Below are 15,288 nucleotides of genomic sequence, written 5' to 3'. Positions count from 1 at the left end.
ATCTTTGCGAGAGAGGGCCGTACTACATGCCATATGGTTGTTAGCTGATTTTACCTTCTTCCACAGCCGTTTTCATACAAATTCAGGTAAATTCGTGGTGTCAAGAGGCGTCATTGAGTTAGTTTGTAGTAACATAGATTTTATTAACGTTACTTGTATTAGTTTTAGTGGTGTTATCGATTTTCGTTCGCTACAATTCTCTATTAGCGTTGACGTTAACTGACGTTAGCGTAGCTCGCTAGAAAATGTTAGCGACTTAATGAATACAAGAGTTTCTGGTTTAGCAGAGTGTTTCAGTGAGTTGAGAGCTAACATTGCTTCTATAAACTTTTTCTTCGTCTACCGCAGGGAGATTGATCATCGTGCGGCTGAAACTGGGAAGATGCCTGTGGAAAGGACGGAGCACCGCGGAGCCGACGAGCTCTACAAGTACTACGAGGTTTATGAGACTATCGGCTCAGGTAATGACAGTATTAAAGTGTGTCGCAAACGAAACAGCACTGCCAGTGCCATATCCTCTCTGATGCGTGCTCTGAACCTTGTGTGTTTTTCAGGAGGCTTTGCTAAAGTCAAGCTGGGTCGACACATCTTGACAGGAGAGATGGTCGCCATTAAAATCATGAACAAGAGAGATCTGGGGGTGAGTGAGAGAGCCTTCGCCCCCTCAGGTTGTGCTAAATTTGTTGTACGTGTTTGCATTAAACAGGGCAAGGTGACACAAAACCATGAAACTAAATCAGTGAAATCTTGACATAAAAGCAGCAGCAAGAGTTATTCTCATAACCAACAACCAGTTTAGTCAGTGGAGACTATAAAATGTCACCAGTAAAAGTGTACAAAAAGTAAAAATATCCAAATAAATCACCAGACCGCAATGTTCCCAAACTGAGCCGGATAGTGATATTAGATAAAGAAAGGTAAAGAAATTATGAACTTGTGAAGTTATGACAAATTTAATTTGCTTTTGATTGATTTACCATTAATTGATCTGTTCAGAATTGAGGCTGGATGAAACATTAGAAAAATACTGCAATATTACTATGTTCATTGATTTCTCAGTGTTGTATGTACTTACATTATATCACCGTTTGGCAAATGTATGCAAAACACACAGAAAAACAAAAGTTAGTGTATGATCAATGTAATTAATTGTTATTCCACTATTGTGTATTACATCAGACAAAACCCTTGACAGTAGTTAACATGAACACAGAGAGGTTGTCAGACTAGAAAGATGCTTTATAAATATAAATAGAGTCCATTTACCATTCTGTATTACCTCAGACTCTCATAACAAACTGTTTGTCACCCCAGGATGACCTGCCCCGTGTAAAGGTGGAGATTGAGGCCATGAAGAACCTGAGTCATCAGCACATCTGTCGTCTCTACCACGTCATAGAGACTTCCACCCAGATCTTCATGGTGCTTGAGGTAAGCGCATGTGCACAGAGACTGTGTGTGAGTTTGAATTAAGGGTTAGCAATATTCTTCACCTCTTCATGTTACCAAAGTCAGCGTTATAGGGAGGAACATAGTTAGTGGATGTAATTCCAGTTCTATGAGTACATGCGTATCCCTCTGCCTACATGTTATCACATCAACAGTAAAGCACGTTATTTTTAATATGGTAAAACATTTATCACAGTAATGACATTTACGCAAAGTCTATCTTGTGGCAGAATGTGACACCGGCGACGGCGGCAAAACCGGTACACCCCCACCCCTTGTGTGAATATGACATTGCTATTGAATTCTTGTCCCTCTCAGTACTGTACAGGCGGGGAGTTGTTTGACTACATCATAGCAAAGGACCGTCTGTCAGAGGAGGAGACCAGGGTGTTTTTCAGACAGATCGTGTGTGCGATGGCCTACGTCCACAGCCAGGGATACGCACACAGAGACCTCAAACCGGTAAAACAACCACAGAGTGCATGTGTGACTGAAAGAATGCATGAGAGAAAATATGACCAAATGTGTCTGCTTGTCTGTGGTTTGTTTTAATGTTGGCTGCAATGCTTGTTTGTCTTGAACTGTAGGAGAACTTGTTGATTGATGAAGACCACAACTTGAAGCTCATAGACTTTGGATTGTGTGCCAAACCAAAGGTACATCACCATGTTCTGTGTGTCATTGTGTTTGTCTCAGAAGTATTTGGCCTATTAGCAGTTTGTCCAAGCAATGAGAATGGGGGGGGGGGGGGGGGGGGGGCAAATATACATCTTTTTGGGTAGGGCAAAATACAATTTTTCACAATTCACAGCTTAGATTTTCTATTTGTCACCAAAAAAAATTCTAAAATAAAACTCATGTCAGTGATCTAGCACACTGGTTCCCAACCTGGGGGTCCTAGCCCCCCACTAGAGGTCACCAAAGCTTCACGTGGGGGTCACAAGGCCTTCTTGATTTTAAGGGGTGTAAGAACACATTTATAATAATATGCGAATGTCCTGTATCTCAGGATTTCATTCGTTTCTGTGAAGAAAACTAAATAAACGTTATTTTACACAGTTAAAACAACCAAAGAGAGGAAAACCCTGAGTTTGTCAAAAATGAAGCTTACTAACTATGTCTTATTCTTACAAATGAAAAAAAAATAACATAATTAACATAAAACAGACAGAATTGTGTAAAAAGTTCCTAAAAGTATCAGAAAAATTCATCTCTGATGCAATAATCCGCTCAAAATTCATCCACATAGCTCATTTTACACAAACCTCCTGTAGTTCACTGTTTGGGTTAATTGTACAGGTTATCACCTGTTCTGTACCGTCATTGTTACGCATTGAATGTAACATGAAATATCCATTAAACTTTTCCATCCATTTCAGTTTACTCAATGACAGAAAAAGGGGCCCTTCAGGAAAATGGTTAAGAACCATTGCTCTGGCAGATAAAAGCTGATGCCTTTAAGTGTTTCCATAGTGGTTAGTTCCTATGAATATGATGTGTGCACATATATCCTGTGGTGTGGCCATCACGTGCTCATCTCTCTTCCAGGGAGGTTTGAGTTATGAGCTGATGACGTGTTGTGGGAGCCCTGCGTATGCTGCTCCTGAACTCATCCAGGGAAAAGCGTACATTGGCTCAGAGGTGAGACATGCATGCTGTGTGTAAACTTTCAGAAGCATTGGGGTTACCACTTAGAAATCTGTCCTTATTTAAACCCACAAAACTTGCATTTGTTTTTCACTGAAGTCATGATTACCTGCCTGTTCCACAATTCTGCTTTTTCATGGTGTGCTGATCATATTCGCTGGTGCATGACTCAGTGCAACTGAGCTGTGAAATCCCAACTGTAACACTTGAAGCTGAAATAGTGCTGTGCGGTGTGTAACCCTCCAGGCTGATGTGTGGAGTATGGGAGTGCTGCTGTTCGCTCTGCTCTGTGGATACCTGCCCTTTGATGATGACAACTGCATGGTCCTCTACAGGAAGATTACAGTAAGGCAATTTCCCAGCAGTCTAATATTTGTGAAAATGAATTATTTGAAACTCTGAACCCCAGCTATTTTTCAGTCTTTTTACTATTGCACTGTATTATTTGACTCGTGAAAAAACTGGATGCTATATACTTTTTTAACATGATGTTCCTAAATTGCTGTTAAATATCTTGTGTCCATTTCCTGCAATTATTGTGTGTTTTAATGGTCCAACACAGGCAAAACCAAATAACTCTTATGTTTTTATTCTGTTTCTAGTGTATCAATGTTTTATAATGTGTTTTTTATGTCTTTTTATGTCTTCAGAGAGGTAAATATGATAACCCTCGGTGGCTCTCTCCAGGCAGTGTCCTCCTCCTCAACCAGATGCTGCAGGTACATAATCAGTCATTCTATTTCCTACGTAGTTTTACTCTCCTCCGTCTTATACTTTTAGCTATTTCCCTCCATGAGTTGCCCGTCATTAACTCATTGCAGAACAGTGGAACTCAGTTTGCTTTTGCCATAATAGAAGAGTGGAAGGAAATTTAAGTTTTGTTAGAACATTTTAAAAAGTGGAATATACTTTTATTTATCTAGTCAACATGTACAATATTTGAGACCTACTTGAGTTTGTTGGTTGTGCTTTCTTTTGTATATTGAGCTGTAGTTCATGTGTGTGTCCTGTAGGTGGACCCCAAGCGGCGTCCTACTGTTGGACGGCTCCTGGACCATCCCTGGGTGATGAAAGACTACAACAGCCCTGTGGAGTGGCACAGCAGGCAGCCGGTACACACACACACACACACATTCATACATGAACACACTGTACTATAGATGCGTATATAAACAGAACTGCAAACGCCATAGTAGCTTTTAACTGTGTGTGTGTGAGGACAGTTAGCTGCTTGTTTTACTTTGGCTTGTTTCTATTGACTTCAAACTCAAATTCTGATTTGACTTGATCTGTGCTCCAGTCACCTCACAGGTCATTTCCCTTAAACAAGAGCACAAGCATTAATATGAAGATAATTTTTTTGAGAATTGGCGTTTCAGTGCCCAAATGTCAGAAAGAGTCATCTGTCTTGGATTTTTTGTGAACACTGGGTCTTTTTTCTAGCTTGGCCACATAGATGTGGACTGTATCACTGAGATGGCTGTCAGCATGAAGCGCTCGAGGGAGAGCACCACAGCGCTGGTCCAGGAGGTGTGTGCCTGTTTGTGTGCATGTTTGAGTGTTAGCATTGATGTTTACTATGCCTATCAGTTCAATCTAGTTGTGTTATGGATGTGAAATCTGAAAAAACTGCCCATGGTAATCATTTTTGTTCCTCTTGTGTTCTGTACAAACAAAATATTTTTACACACTTTCCCTTTACATAATACATTTCTGCTCTACAGTGGCGGTACGACCAGACTACAGCCACCTACCTCTTGTTGCTGTCAAAGAAGCAGAGGGGCAAACCTGTCCGTCTGCGCCCTGAACCAGCAGTCTATGAGGACTCCTGCTCTCCACTACACCAGGGAGTACAGGTCAGACTCAGGACCACAGCGTTCTATGGCTTTGTTCTTCTTCTGGGCTGCTGACTGTCTTTACAGCTGCATGTTCTGGTTCAGTCTTTATAACTTCACCCTGTACCTCACATACTCACTGATTGCCCATTTCAAGTGTTGTTGGGGATCTTTTTGTTGAATTCCTTCCATTTTTTATTTTGTCTCTCAGACTAGGGAAGCCCTGCACTTCAGCGAGGATGAAGATGCCGTCATTGTGGGATCTCTGGACTTTTGCGCAGACTATATTGATGATTGCCCGTGGGTTTCTGTCACACAGCATACACCCCAGGGGGTCAGAGGTCAGCCAGATGGATCTGCAAACAAAGACACGGTATGTGAAAGCTGGGACAAATGCGTGTTTTTGCTGTCTTCCACATCCTCACAGATTAAATTTTGGCTTTGTCTTTAGCCTTGTTGCCAGCGGCCATGACTCTTATCTTCTAGAGAAATCTACTCATACTGCATTTATCTCTTCTTTGTATTCCAAAAGAGACTGGCATCTCCATCGGTGGAGAAAAGATGTGCTTACACCCCGACCCCAGAGAGGGGGCGAACAGCGACACAACACCACCAGGAGAGGAGGGACAGAGACCAAGAACGAATGAACGAGAACAAGGAGAATATTGCTGTGCAAGACAAAGATGTTGAAATATTTGCTTTGCCTCCTCCTCGGACTCCTGTTTCCAGTAAGAAGAATGCACGACCCAACAAGAACGTGCTGACCACACCCAATCAAAATGCTAAAATCAATGGCACTAAAACCAACGCAGTCACACCAAAAGGTAAGAGGATTCCCTCAGTTACTCAACCAATGGCAGTAATGAAGTGGAGACAAAGCAGGGTTTCAGTCCATCATACGGTTTATTTGTATACTATAATTGTTTTTTGTTCCAAACAAGGGCTTTGAAGTACAATCTCTATTAGATTATTTGCATTAGCCAACTGCCCCTCTCCACGTTGCTCTCTTTCATTTATCCGTCCCTCGCTCAGTCTCATGCAGCTCTCATAATCACAAGTGCCACATCCACATGCCACACATTTGCAAGTAAATTGTCTTCTGGTAATAAACTCATTTATTGGGCCTGTTTTTATCCCAAAGCTACTCATATTTCTATGATTTAGCTGTCACTGCAGCACTGGAAAATGGACATGCACACACACACACACACATACACACTTATTTTCACTGTCAACTCAAAGGTGAGGTTATTATCAGGAAGCTAATTCTGTTCACTTATCTATAAATGAAGGACACTAATATGAACGGAGAATCATTAAAGTCTTAATTATTTGTCAAAGTGAATTCTCTGCTCAGATGTCCGGCCTCATTAGTTTCCTCGGTCACAAGCCGCCTAACGCGCCGTGGCTGACCCAGTTGGTGTTAAACCCTTTGGAATCCGGCTCGGTCCTGCTCTCTTTACAGCCTCTTGTTCTCTAAGCTACAGTGCAGACATGCTGCCTCTGACACACACGCACACTACGTGGTCTGTATGTGTCTGTCCCCAGGCGTGTGCTGTGACAGGTGTAGCTGTCTCTTTCCTCTGCTCACTGTCCCACGTGGGCTGTAGTGACATGTGTTCTCTTGCCACCAAAGCCTAGCCTCTCTCTCTGTCAATGTGTGTGTGTGTGTGTGCGCGTGCGCATGTGCGTGTGTGCATGTGTGTGAGAGAGGTAGAGTGTGTGTCATGCTTCTTGTCTCTGTGTATACCAAAGCCTTTGTGTTCTCAACTCCAATGTCAAAGCCAGCCAGCTCCACGTATGGGAGCAAAGGGCTGTAGCAGTCGGTTTCTCATTTAACCCCATCCGCTTTTCCCCCTTTATTTCCCCTTAAGACTCTTTAAGGCCTGGAGACATTTTCTAATTCTGTATTTTCTGGATAGTGCTATATATAATTTGATCAGCTTTTTCCAAGTCTTTATTGAAGTTATACAATCTCTTGTTTTGTCTGACCAACGGTCCAAAACCCAAAAATATCAAATTTAGTATAATCTAACACCAAGAAAAACAACATTTTAAAATTGAAACTATTATCCAAACAGTCAGATTTGTTTTCTGTATTTCCATATTTGGTATCTAGACCTTGATAATGAATTTCTGTTGGTTTCAACAATGTTTGGCTGCACAGGAAGAGTATGTAATGACCAGCTCAGTGATGGGTCAGCGGCAGGTGTGTGACATAAAAGTATGTACACTCACTTTTTTCAACCCAAGAGTGTATTCCTGTGTTGTAGGTGGAGGCAGTGCCTCTAAAGAACACAATAAGAAGAGGGCAGCAGAGAACAAGGAGTTTCCAAACGTCGAAATACTGGCCTTCAGTCCTGAGCGAAGGTGAGTGGGCCTGCAGGGTAGATGGAGGTTCTGAGGTGGGAGTCAGAAGTAGGAGGAGGAGCGTGTTAGCAGGTCAACCACCATTACAAAGTGGTGGGTTTAATTGAAAAGAAAATGCTTGTCTGTCAATAGCCTTGCTCAAGCCAGTCTGAATGTGATAATTACCTAAATTATTAAAGAGTTGGATAGAAGTGGAATATAGCACAGTACTGTTTCTGCCTTTATACTGAAATGTAAACCTGTGATCTAGTTGAAGTGTCAGGTAAGAGCAGTTTGATTGCCACTGCGATTAAATGTGAAAACCTGTTTGCTCTCCAGGTCTCGGTCTTTGGACATGGCTGTGACGGGAGACAGCGGGAAGAAGAAGAGAGGAGGAAAGATGTTCGGTTCCCTGGAGAGAGGCCTGGATAAGATGATCACCATGCTCACTCCCAGCAAGAGGCGAGCCCTGCGTGACGGCCCGCGCAAGATCAAGGTATGCAGAGGTCACACACCTTGTCACCTGTTCTGTGTCCCACACAATGTAGTGTCCACATCACAGGATGTGTGTGTTCCTGTGTTTCCCCCCAAGGCGCAGTACAACGTCACTCTGACCAGTCAGACCAACCCAGACCAGGTCCTGAACCAGATCCTCTCCATCCTGCCGGAGAAAAACATCGATTTCATACAGAAAGGGTAAATAAGACGTGCCTTATCCCCCTTTCTGATCACGCTTGTCTGTGATCGAGTCCTAATCATCATCTTTGCCGTTCTTTAGGTATACCCTGAAGTGTCAGACCTATGGCGACTTCGGGAAGGTAACCATGGCGTTTGAGCTGGAGGTGTGCCTGCTGCAGAGGCCGGAAGTCGTCGGGGTCCGACGCCAGAGGCTGAAGGGAGACGCCTGGGTCTACAAGCACTTGGTGGAAGACATCCTCTCCACATCCAGTATCTAAATAATGCACTTTCCTGGAAATATCACTTCCAAGTCAGTGGACACTGGTCTTTTTCTGTGTCCAAGAATAAAGGATGATTGATTCATGAGAGAAGCACAGATTCAGACGTAGGATGTTGTTTTAGCGTATTAATGATCAGTCCTTCATTATTCTTAGTGAATATTTATAATTGTCCATAGGCCAGCCTCCACTCCCTGGAGTACACGTTACATTAAATTCATGAGCTTTACATGTCAGGATCCTGTACAGCATATCTTGTTTTATGTAGAGTATTGTTTTACTTCCTTTCTTCTTAAGCTGAGTGGGATCTCTGTCAATACTCTTGAGGTGAATGTGTGTGTGTATGATATGTAACAACCCTATTTACAGCATACCTTCTGGCTACTTATTACCATATTTATGTCTAGATGTTGTTATTCTCCCCTGTAGGTGCTAAACTTGATTGAACGACGTAAAGAAACGGAGCATTTCTAATTTACTGTCATTGTTTATTGATGTACATGTTTACAATTCTTCAATCATGATGTTTTTACATGGTTGTCTTGTATGAAGTGTCTTTTAATTCTGCGTCTTGTCTGCTTTTAAACTGTCTGTCACAGTGTGTGTGTAAGCTTTCTTTTGACATGTAAATGGAGCAAAATAAATGGTTTCTGATTAATGTAATATGCCTATGTTTATGGAGACAGATTGAGGTGAATTTATTTACTTCCTTGACATCAAATGTTCTTTTTTTTTTTCATTCCTTCAGCAGTTTGATGGAGCAGTGGTGTGTTTTAAGCTCTGTCATCGTCCTTCTGTTCGTCTCCTAGGCTTCAGTCCTCCGTACTAAGATTGATAGTGATAGTTTAGCTTAGTGACAGCGTTTCTCAGTTAACATTTAACACCAGTAAAAGAAGTTGTGAAAGGTGTCAAACGTCTATGATGTTCCATCAATTCAGATACTGTGGGTTATGAGCTGCACTCACATTAAATAGTTCGAAACTTCACTCCAAACAGGAATATCAGTGTGCTTTCAGCATTCTGTACAGTAGTAATTCACATACCTGGAGTGTAGCCAAAATTTTAGGCATGTTTTATCCTTGAAAATTAAAACTTTGGGTCACTGAACTGCACTGAACTGCTAATGAATTAATTAATGAAAGTGACAACAGGTGCAATGGAGAGGCAAAAACAATCCAACCCCAAAAAAGGGAATGGTTCTGCACATGGTGGCCACAGACAATCACTCTCTTCTTGTCCTTTCTGACTGATTCTTCTCTAGTTTTGAGTTCTGTTAGTGTCCTTGTCTTGGCACCTGCAGCCCAGTCCAGTTGCACAGGTAGTCCAGCTCCTCCAGGATGGCACATCCATACATGTAGTCGCACGGTTTGCTGTGTCTCCCAGCACAGTTTCAAGAGCATGGAGGAGAAACCAGGAGACCAGCTGCTACACAAGGAGAGCTGGTCAGGGCCGTAGAAGGGCATCAACCAGCAGCAGTATCGGTATCTGCTCCTTTGTGCGAGGAGGAATAGGAGGAGGCTCCTGTCAGAAAAAGACTCCATGAACTTGATTGGCATTTGCCAGAGAACACCAGAACTGGCAGGTCCACCACTGGCCCCCCATTCTCTTCACAGATGAGAGCAGGTTCACACTGAGCACATTTGACAGGCATCACAGAGTCTGAAGACGTGGTGGAGCTGTGGTGAACGCTGTGGTGCTTATGACATCATCCAGCATGACCATTTTGGCGGTGGGTCAGTGATGGTCTGGGGAGGCATATCCTTGGAGGGTCGCACAGACCTCCATGTCATAGCCAACAGTACCCTGACTGCTGTTAGGTACCGGGATGAAGTCCTCAGAGTGATTGTCAGACCTTACACTGGTGCGGTGGGCCCTGGGTTCCTCCTGGAGCAGGGCAATGCCTCATGTGGCCACACAACTGTGTGTAGGCAGTTCCTGGATGACAAAGGCATTGGTGCCATTGACTGCTTTTCATGTTCCCCTGACCTAAATCCAATTGAGCATCTATGGGACGTTACGTATCGTTGCATCAAACCAGGTGTAACTGAGTCAGATTAACTTGTGCTTCCTGAATGGACAGATTGATATCCCTGAAGGTTAACTGACTTGGTGTTATACTGTGATGATTAAGTGTTCCCTTAATTTTTTTAAGCAGTATATAACTACAATGAAGGATAATGATTTGGCTTTGTGGCTCAAAATGGTGGATGATCATTGTTATGGGAGAAGCGTGATTGTTATGACTGAATGGCTGAATAATGATGATTATTGTCTGCAACATCTGAACAGAGTCAAACAGAAGAGTGTGAGGGCCCCTCTCCCCCTGTTCCAAGACAAGATGCCACTTAGTCACAACAGCGCTGCAGCTGATTGGCATTTATCTGTGGCAGGTTCTCCTTGGCGTCTCAGCAGGGAGGGGAAGGGTAATGGTGGGTTGAGAGGATGATAAGGGGGGTTTAACCTTAATGGAGTCTGAGAGTGGGTGGGTGGTGGGCATGATAATTTAAGACAGGGGTGAAGGTTGGAGTTGGAGAGATAAAAAAAAAAAAGAAAACACACTTCTCAGCCCCATATCCTCTGTATTATTGCAGCAGAGGTAATGACTCCTGCTGAGCTGAGGCTGGGAGTGAACAACAGCTGGACCAAAAGCCAGCTGTCACCTTTCTCACATAAGAGAGACTCTCCCTTCTTTTCTGGCCTCCGCTCATTTTCTCCTCATAAAATATCTAACAAAACGTAACGGAGCCGCTGCACAAGCCGGATCCTCCTCACCTTTTTGCATGTTTTCCTGTGATTTCTCCACAAATGCTTTGGTTCTGTGTCATGCATTTGGTGCTTGACATCATTTCAATTACTTCAACCTCTCAGTGTTTGCAGGAGTAACAGGGCAGGGTGTTGATTCAGGGTTTCCTGCGTGTAAGAAAAACCTCAAACCTCGTCATGATCTGCTAATTGTAAGAAGGTGCCTGAAATGGTTTGCGTTCTTGTCCCTCCACTCACGCAGGTGGTGCTGAAAAATCCCTAAAACTCAAGCTGTGCAGGTCAGTCCACTCTGGTTTGAAAACTAGAGCAGGGGAGAACGTCTTGCTCAATGTCCTGAGGAGGATTACAGAGTTAAATCTGAGAAATTCAGCAGAATATAGAGCAGTGTGAAACTTACAGTGGGACTTTTACTGTGTGAGAAGCAGGAGTGAGTTGGCACACAGTGCATCCAGTTTGGGAGCAGTGCTGGGTAAGTAGAGATGTAAATCTCTGATTACCTGACAATGTGCAGCTGCTGTCGCTGAATCATGTGTGAATGCTTCAACAAATTAGAGCTGTTCGCTATTTAACAGTTTTGTTGGTTCTTTTCAAGCTTGTGAGTGCAAAGGCGTGTAGGAGAAATGAGGCCTCTGCTGGCAATCGCTCTCATTCTCCTTTTCCTATGTGAGTTTATGTTTCTCAAGAAATGCTATTACGCCGATATGGTCCAACAGTTTTGCTTGCAGTTATTTTTTTTGTGAGGCAGCTGCATGACACATCCATTTCTTTCTGTTTCTTCTGTCTGCATATCTGTACGTTGCTGATTTTTCAGGGCTTCACAAGGCTCAGACGTCTAATGACACCTTGCACGGAAACCCTTGTGAGGTAGGTTGATGCAAATAGAGAAGTTTGCTTTGGTTCTCAGGTCAAAAGGTGGACAAGGAATTTAAAAAAAAGGATATAGTTACCCTTAGTTTGCTTTTCTCCAACACTGGACACTTTTATCTCTTCAAGCCTCAAAAAAACTCTTCAAATTAAGTTATCTGGAAATGAAATAATCTGGAGAGCCCTGGTAGCTGAATGGTTACAGTGCATGCCAAGTAACTGCAGTCCCATGGCAGGAGCCTTTTGTTGTATGTCATACCCATGTTTCCTGTCTGCATCCTCACCGTTGACTCTCCAATATCTTGAAATCTTGAAGGCAAAATCATTAACCTGACTCGGCAGTTCCCCTCAGCTCTATGGAGCATTTCACTGTCTTTCAGCTCATGGTTTTTGTGTTCTGGCCCGCGACTTTACTGTTTTGGTTCACTCTCACAGCTCTCATAGTCGTTTCCAGCCGCAGCAGGCAGCTCTTTTCAGCAGTAAAGTTTAGTGCTTGCACAGGCTGAACCCTGCTGGTGAACATAGTGGAGTATTTAGCAGCTAAAGAGCCATGTCAGGAGATGGTAAAGACCAAAGACCATGGCCAGAAACACAACTCCAAATGATAATAATGCTCCCTGTCTGCTGGATGTATAGATAGGCCACTGTGCACTTATGAGTTCACCATATCAGCTTTAAAAGTGATAATCTGTCGGTGTTGTGTAAGCTGATGTGTTTGGGGACCACTGCCATAATAGACACCAGTCCCTTTCTTTCTTGTGTCACATTTCCATGTTGCCTTTTTATCTTTTAGACAGTGTCCATGAGCGAGGCAGCGGTGTCTCTCCTCCTGTCTCCTCTGTCTCTGTACTCCTGGCTCACCTCCACGCTGCTCAGACTCGTCCTGTCCATCCCGGCCCTCGTCCTCAGCTCCCTCCATCACTCCCTGCTGCTGCTCCTGGCTGGGCCTTGGTGCATTGCCAGCGTCTGTTTCTCCCTGCTTCTGACTTGTCTCCATGTCGCCCTGTACCTGCTTCACCTGGTGCTGGTGGTTGGGGTTGTGGCCATTTTGACCCTCACGAAGCACAAAAAGGCTGACAGTGACACCACCAATGGCAAAGTGTTGTACCAGGAGGAGACACTGGGGAGGTATCACACCAAAACCAGACTGAGGATGTTTGGTGGTAGACTTGTGCAGCGAGGCTGAGCTCTGCTGTAAAATGATCATATTGTGTGTTTCTTTGAGTAAAAATCCACCCCAGTCTTTTTGGTCCTGCTTTCACCTTCATTTATTTAATGAACGTACAACTGTAGTTGATTTTGTTACACAGATTCTGTGTGTAAATTGGCTTTGGGACACTTTGTAGGAAGCAACAGGGAAAAAGCACTGATTAGTGTGCGCCCTCGTGACCTAAATGAGGGTGAAAATATATCTGCTCCTTGCTACTTTAACAAACAGCCTGCAGTTGTCCATTAATCTATCTCTCTCCTACTTTCTCCCTCCTCATCTTTAAATGTGGCCCCCCAATTATCTGCGGATTGTTGTGCTGTTTTCTTCCCATCTGCAGATGTTATCATTAGACACGTCTGTCAAACGGACATGAGCGGATAAGAGAAGAAGAGAGAGGAATAAGAGAATATTTTCTGCATTCATTGTGCCTTTAAATGTGTGTTTATACAGTGCAGTGCAACAGTGCAGGGCATGCAAAGCACATTCCTGAAAAACACTAATAAAGGGAGTTAACAGGGAGAGAAACTACATGTGGTATAGGCGTTGAGCCAAGACAGCGAATGCTTGGCCAACCAGTAAACAGTGACACGCTGTGGCTCTCAGATCTCAGGGAAGCATTTAAAATTGCAGGAAAAAAAAAAACTATTTTATCAAAACTATAAACACTCCAGCTTAACGGTGCAGCCGTAGAAAGTAATGGGTGAACTTTCTGTGCTGTTGTAAATGTGTGTGAGTGTGTGTGAAAGAGACAGACAGAGAGACAGAGGGGAAATGAGGCTGGATCATAGAGATTTATTACATGGCCGTGGCATCCTAATTAGCATAAAGACTGGACCGGCCCACTCAAGCAGAGAATTAAAAACCTTAATTGTGCTGTCAGCCTTCCTCTCTCTTTCTCACTATTGACTCTACTTCATTCCACTCGCATTCGTCTCCTCCCGCTCTCCTCGCCCTCTCCTCTCCGCTTATGAAGTAGCCTCCGTCCATGCTGTTTAATTGTTAGTGATAAATGGGAAGCGGGATGTTTGTAATTGTCTCAGAGATGGGGAGAGGGCGACGGAGATCGTTTGGAGGAGGGAGAGGAGGAGGAGGAGGAGGAGGAGGACAGGGAGAGTTTTCCTATTTTGAAAGAGAAGAGTGAGGAGGCCATTTATCAAATGTTTGTTTGAAGGAGGGAAATTAGCTTGGCAGACACAGGCGGGGAAGCGTTAGCGGGATTTGATCCCAGGCCAGACTGGGCCTACATGAGGTGCCAAAGTTTCCCAGTATAATGCAATGTTCACATCATATGGGATGGATGGTAGAGATGGGAAAGGTTCCCATGTTCATGACTTACATTAATACTCCTATTGTCAGACTACAATATCCATTAAATTTGGATTTAATTACCCCAAACAATGGACTTAAGATAACTTTAGACATCCACGTTATTTGTCTGGTTTTCAGGCGCTTCTGTGTCATTAAAGCTGTGGTGTGTCATGCTTAACTACCGCACTGTGATACCCTGGAAATGTATTTCATTATTATTGAGTTTTTGGGGGTGTTTTTTTTTTGCCAATTCATATTGTTATCCTCCATTGTTACTAATATTAGCCAGCAAAGACCGAGACGACTAGAAACAGACGCTGTGTTTAAAATCACTCCCTCATTCAATTGATTCCTACATAATAAATGATTATCACTTGTAATGACAATTGAAAAAGTGACTTTGGATACTTGGATCCTCACTATGATGGCTCACAAGTCAAAGACTGGAATAAATAAAAGAAAAAAAAAAGTGCACTACCACCCACACTCTTTGATTTCTGACAACCATTGAGGGATGCCAATATTAGCAGACATTAGTACATTTATTGACATATAAATTGTCACCAGAACTTGGGTTTGCTCAACTTGGAAGACAAAAGAGCGAGTCTGCTAACATATTAAGAACTAACAGAATAATCAGGAGGAAGAAGGGAGGGAAGAGGAGGAGGTGGAGGGGGAGAGGAGGAGGAGGAGGAGGAGGAGGAAGTGTTTTGCGAGGGTCAGTCCTGTTTGTGCGTCTCTGCTGTCAAAGCCTCTCCTGCAGTAGCAGACGAGGTTAAGACTTAAGCGGCCAGCCCCTCTCACACTGCCTCTCCCTCAGCACTGACAGCTCACCCACCCACACACACACACACACACACACACACACACAGTACTCCCAACATGCATTGTCTTAAACTTTCCTCTT

At 43.4% G+C, this 15,288-nt stretch overlaps 2 protein-coding genes across 2 annotated transcripts; both read left to right on the top strand.

Annotated features, from left to right (window-relative positions):
• Nucleotides 1-8,821, top strand: melk (maternal embryonic leucine zipper kinase). The gene is made up of 18 exons (XM_076728843.1): nucleotides 1-86; nucleotides 349-461; nucleotides 555-640; nucleotides 1,315-1,431; nucleotides 1,768-1,911; nucleotides 2,037-2,105; nucleotides 2,998-3,090; nucleotides 3,343-3,441; nucleotides 3,747-3,815; nucleotides 4,110-4,208; nucleotides 4,540-4,626; nucleotides 4,821-4,952; nucleotides 5,143-5,304; nucleotides 5,464-5,755; nucleotides 7,205-7,301; nucleotides 7,620-7,776; nucleotides 7,873-7,976; nucleotides 8,059-8,821. Exons 2-18 carry the CDS (start codon nucleotides 383-385, stop codon nucleotides 8,234-8,236), a joined length of 2,064 nt encoding a protein of 687 aa, XP_076584958.1. The 5' UTR covers nucleotides 1-86; nucleotides 349-382; the 3' UTR covers nucleotides 8,237-8,821.
• A 2,484-nt stretch (nucleotides 8,822-11,305) lies between these two features.
• On the top strand, nucleotides 11,306-14,616 carry LOC143319836 (uncharacterized). The gene is made up of 4 exons (XM_076729067.1): nucleotides 11,306-11,468; nucleotides 11,592-11,662; nucleotides 11,811-11,863; nucleotides 12,657-14,616. Exons 2-4 carry the CDS (start codon nucleotides 11,620-11,622, stop codon nucleotides 13,047-13,049), a joined length of 489 nt encoding a protein of 162 aa, XP_076585182.1. The 5' UTR covers nucleotides 11,306-11,468; nucleotides 11,592-11,619; the 3' UTR covers nucleotides 13,050-14,616.
• The last annotated feature ends 672 nt before the right edge of the window (nucleotides 14,617-15,288 follow it).

The sequence above is a fragment of the Chaetodon auriga genome, chromosome 4 (genome assembly GCF_051107435.1).
Source record: "Chaetodon auriga isolate fChaAug3 chromosome 4, fChaAug3.hap1, whole genome shotgun sequence".
NCBI classification, from domain to species: domain Eukaryota; kingdom Metazoa; phylum Chordata; class Actinopteri; order Chaetodontiformes; family Chaetodontidae; genus Chaetodon; species Chaetodon auriga.
Note: the sequence above shows the minus strand (reverse complement) of the source record. Positions and strands in the feature narration are given on the sequence as shown.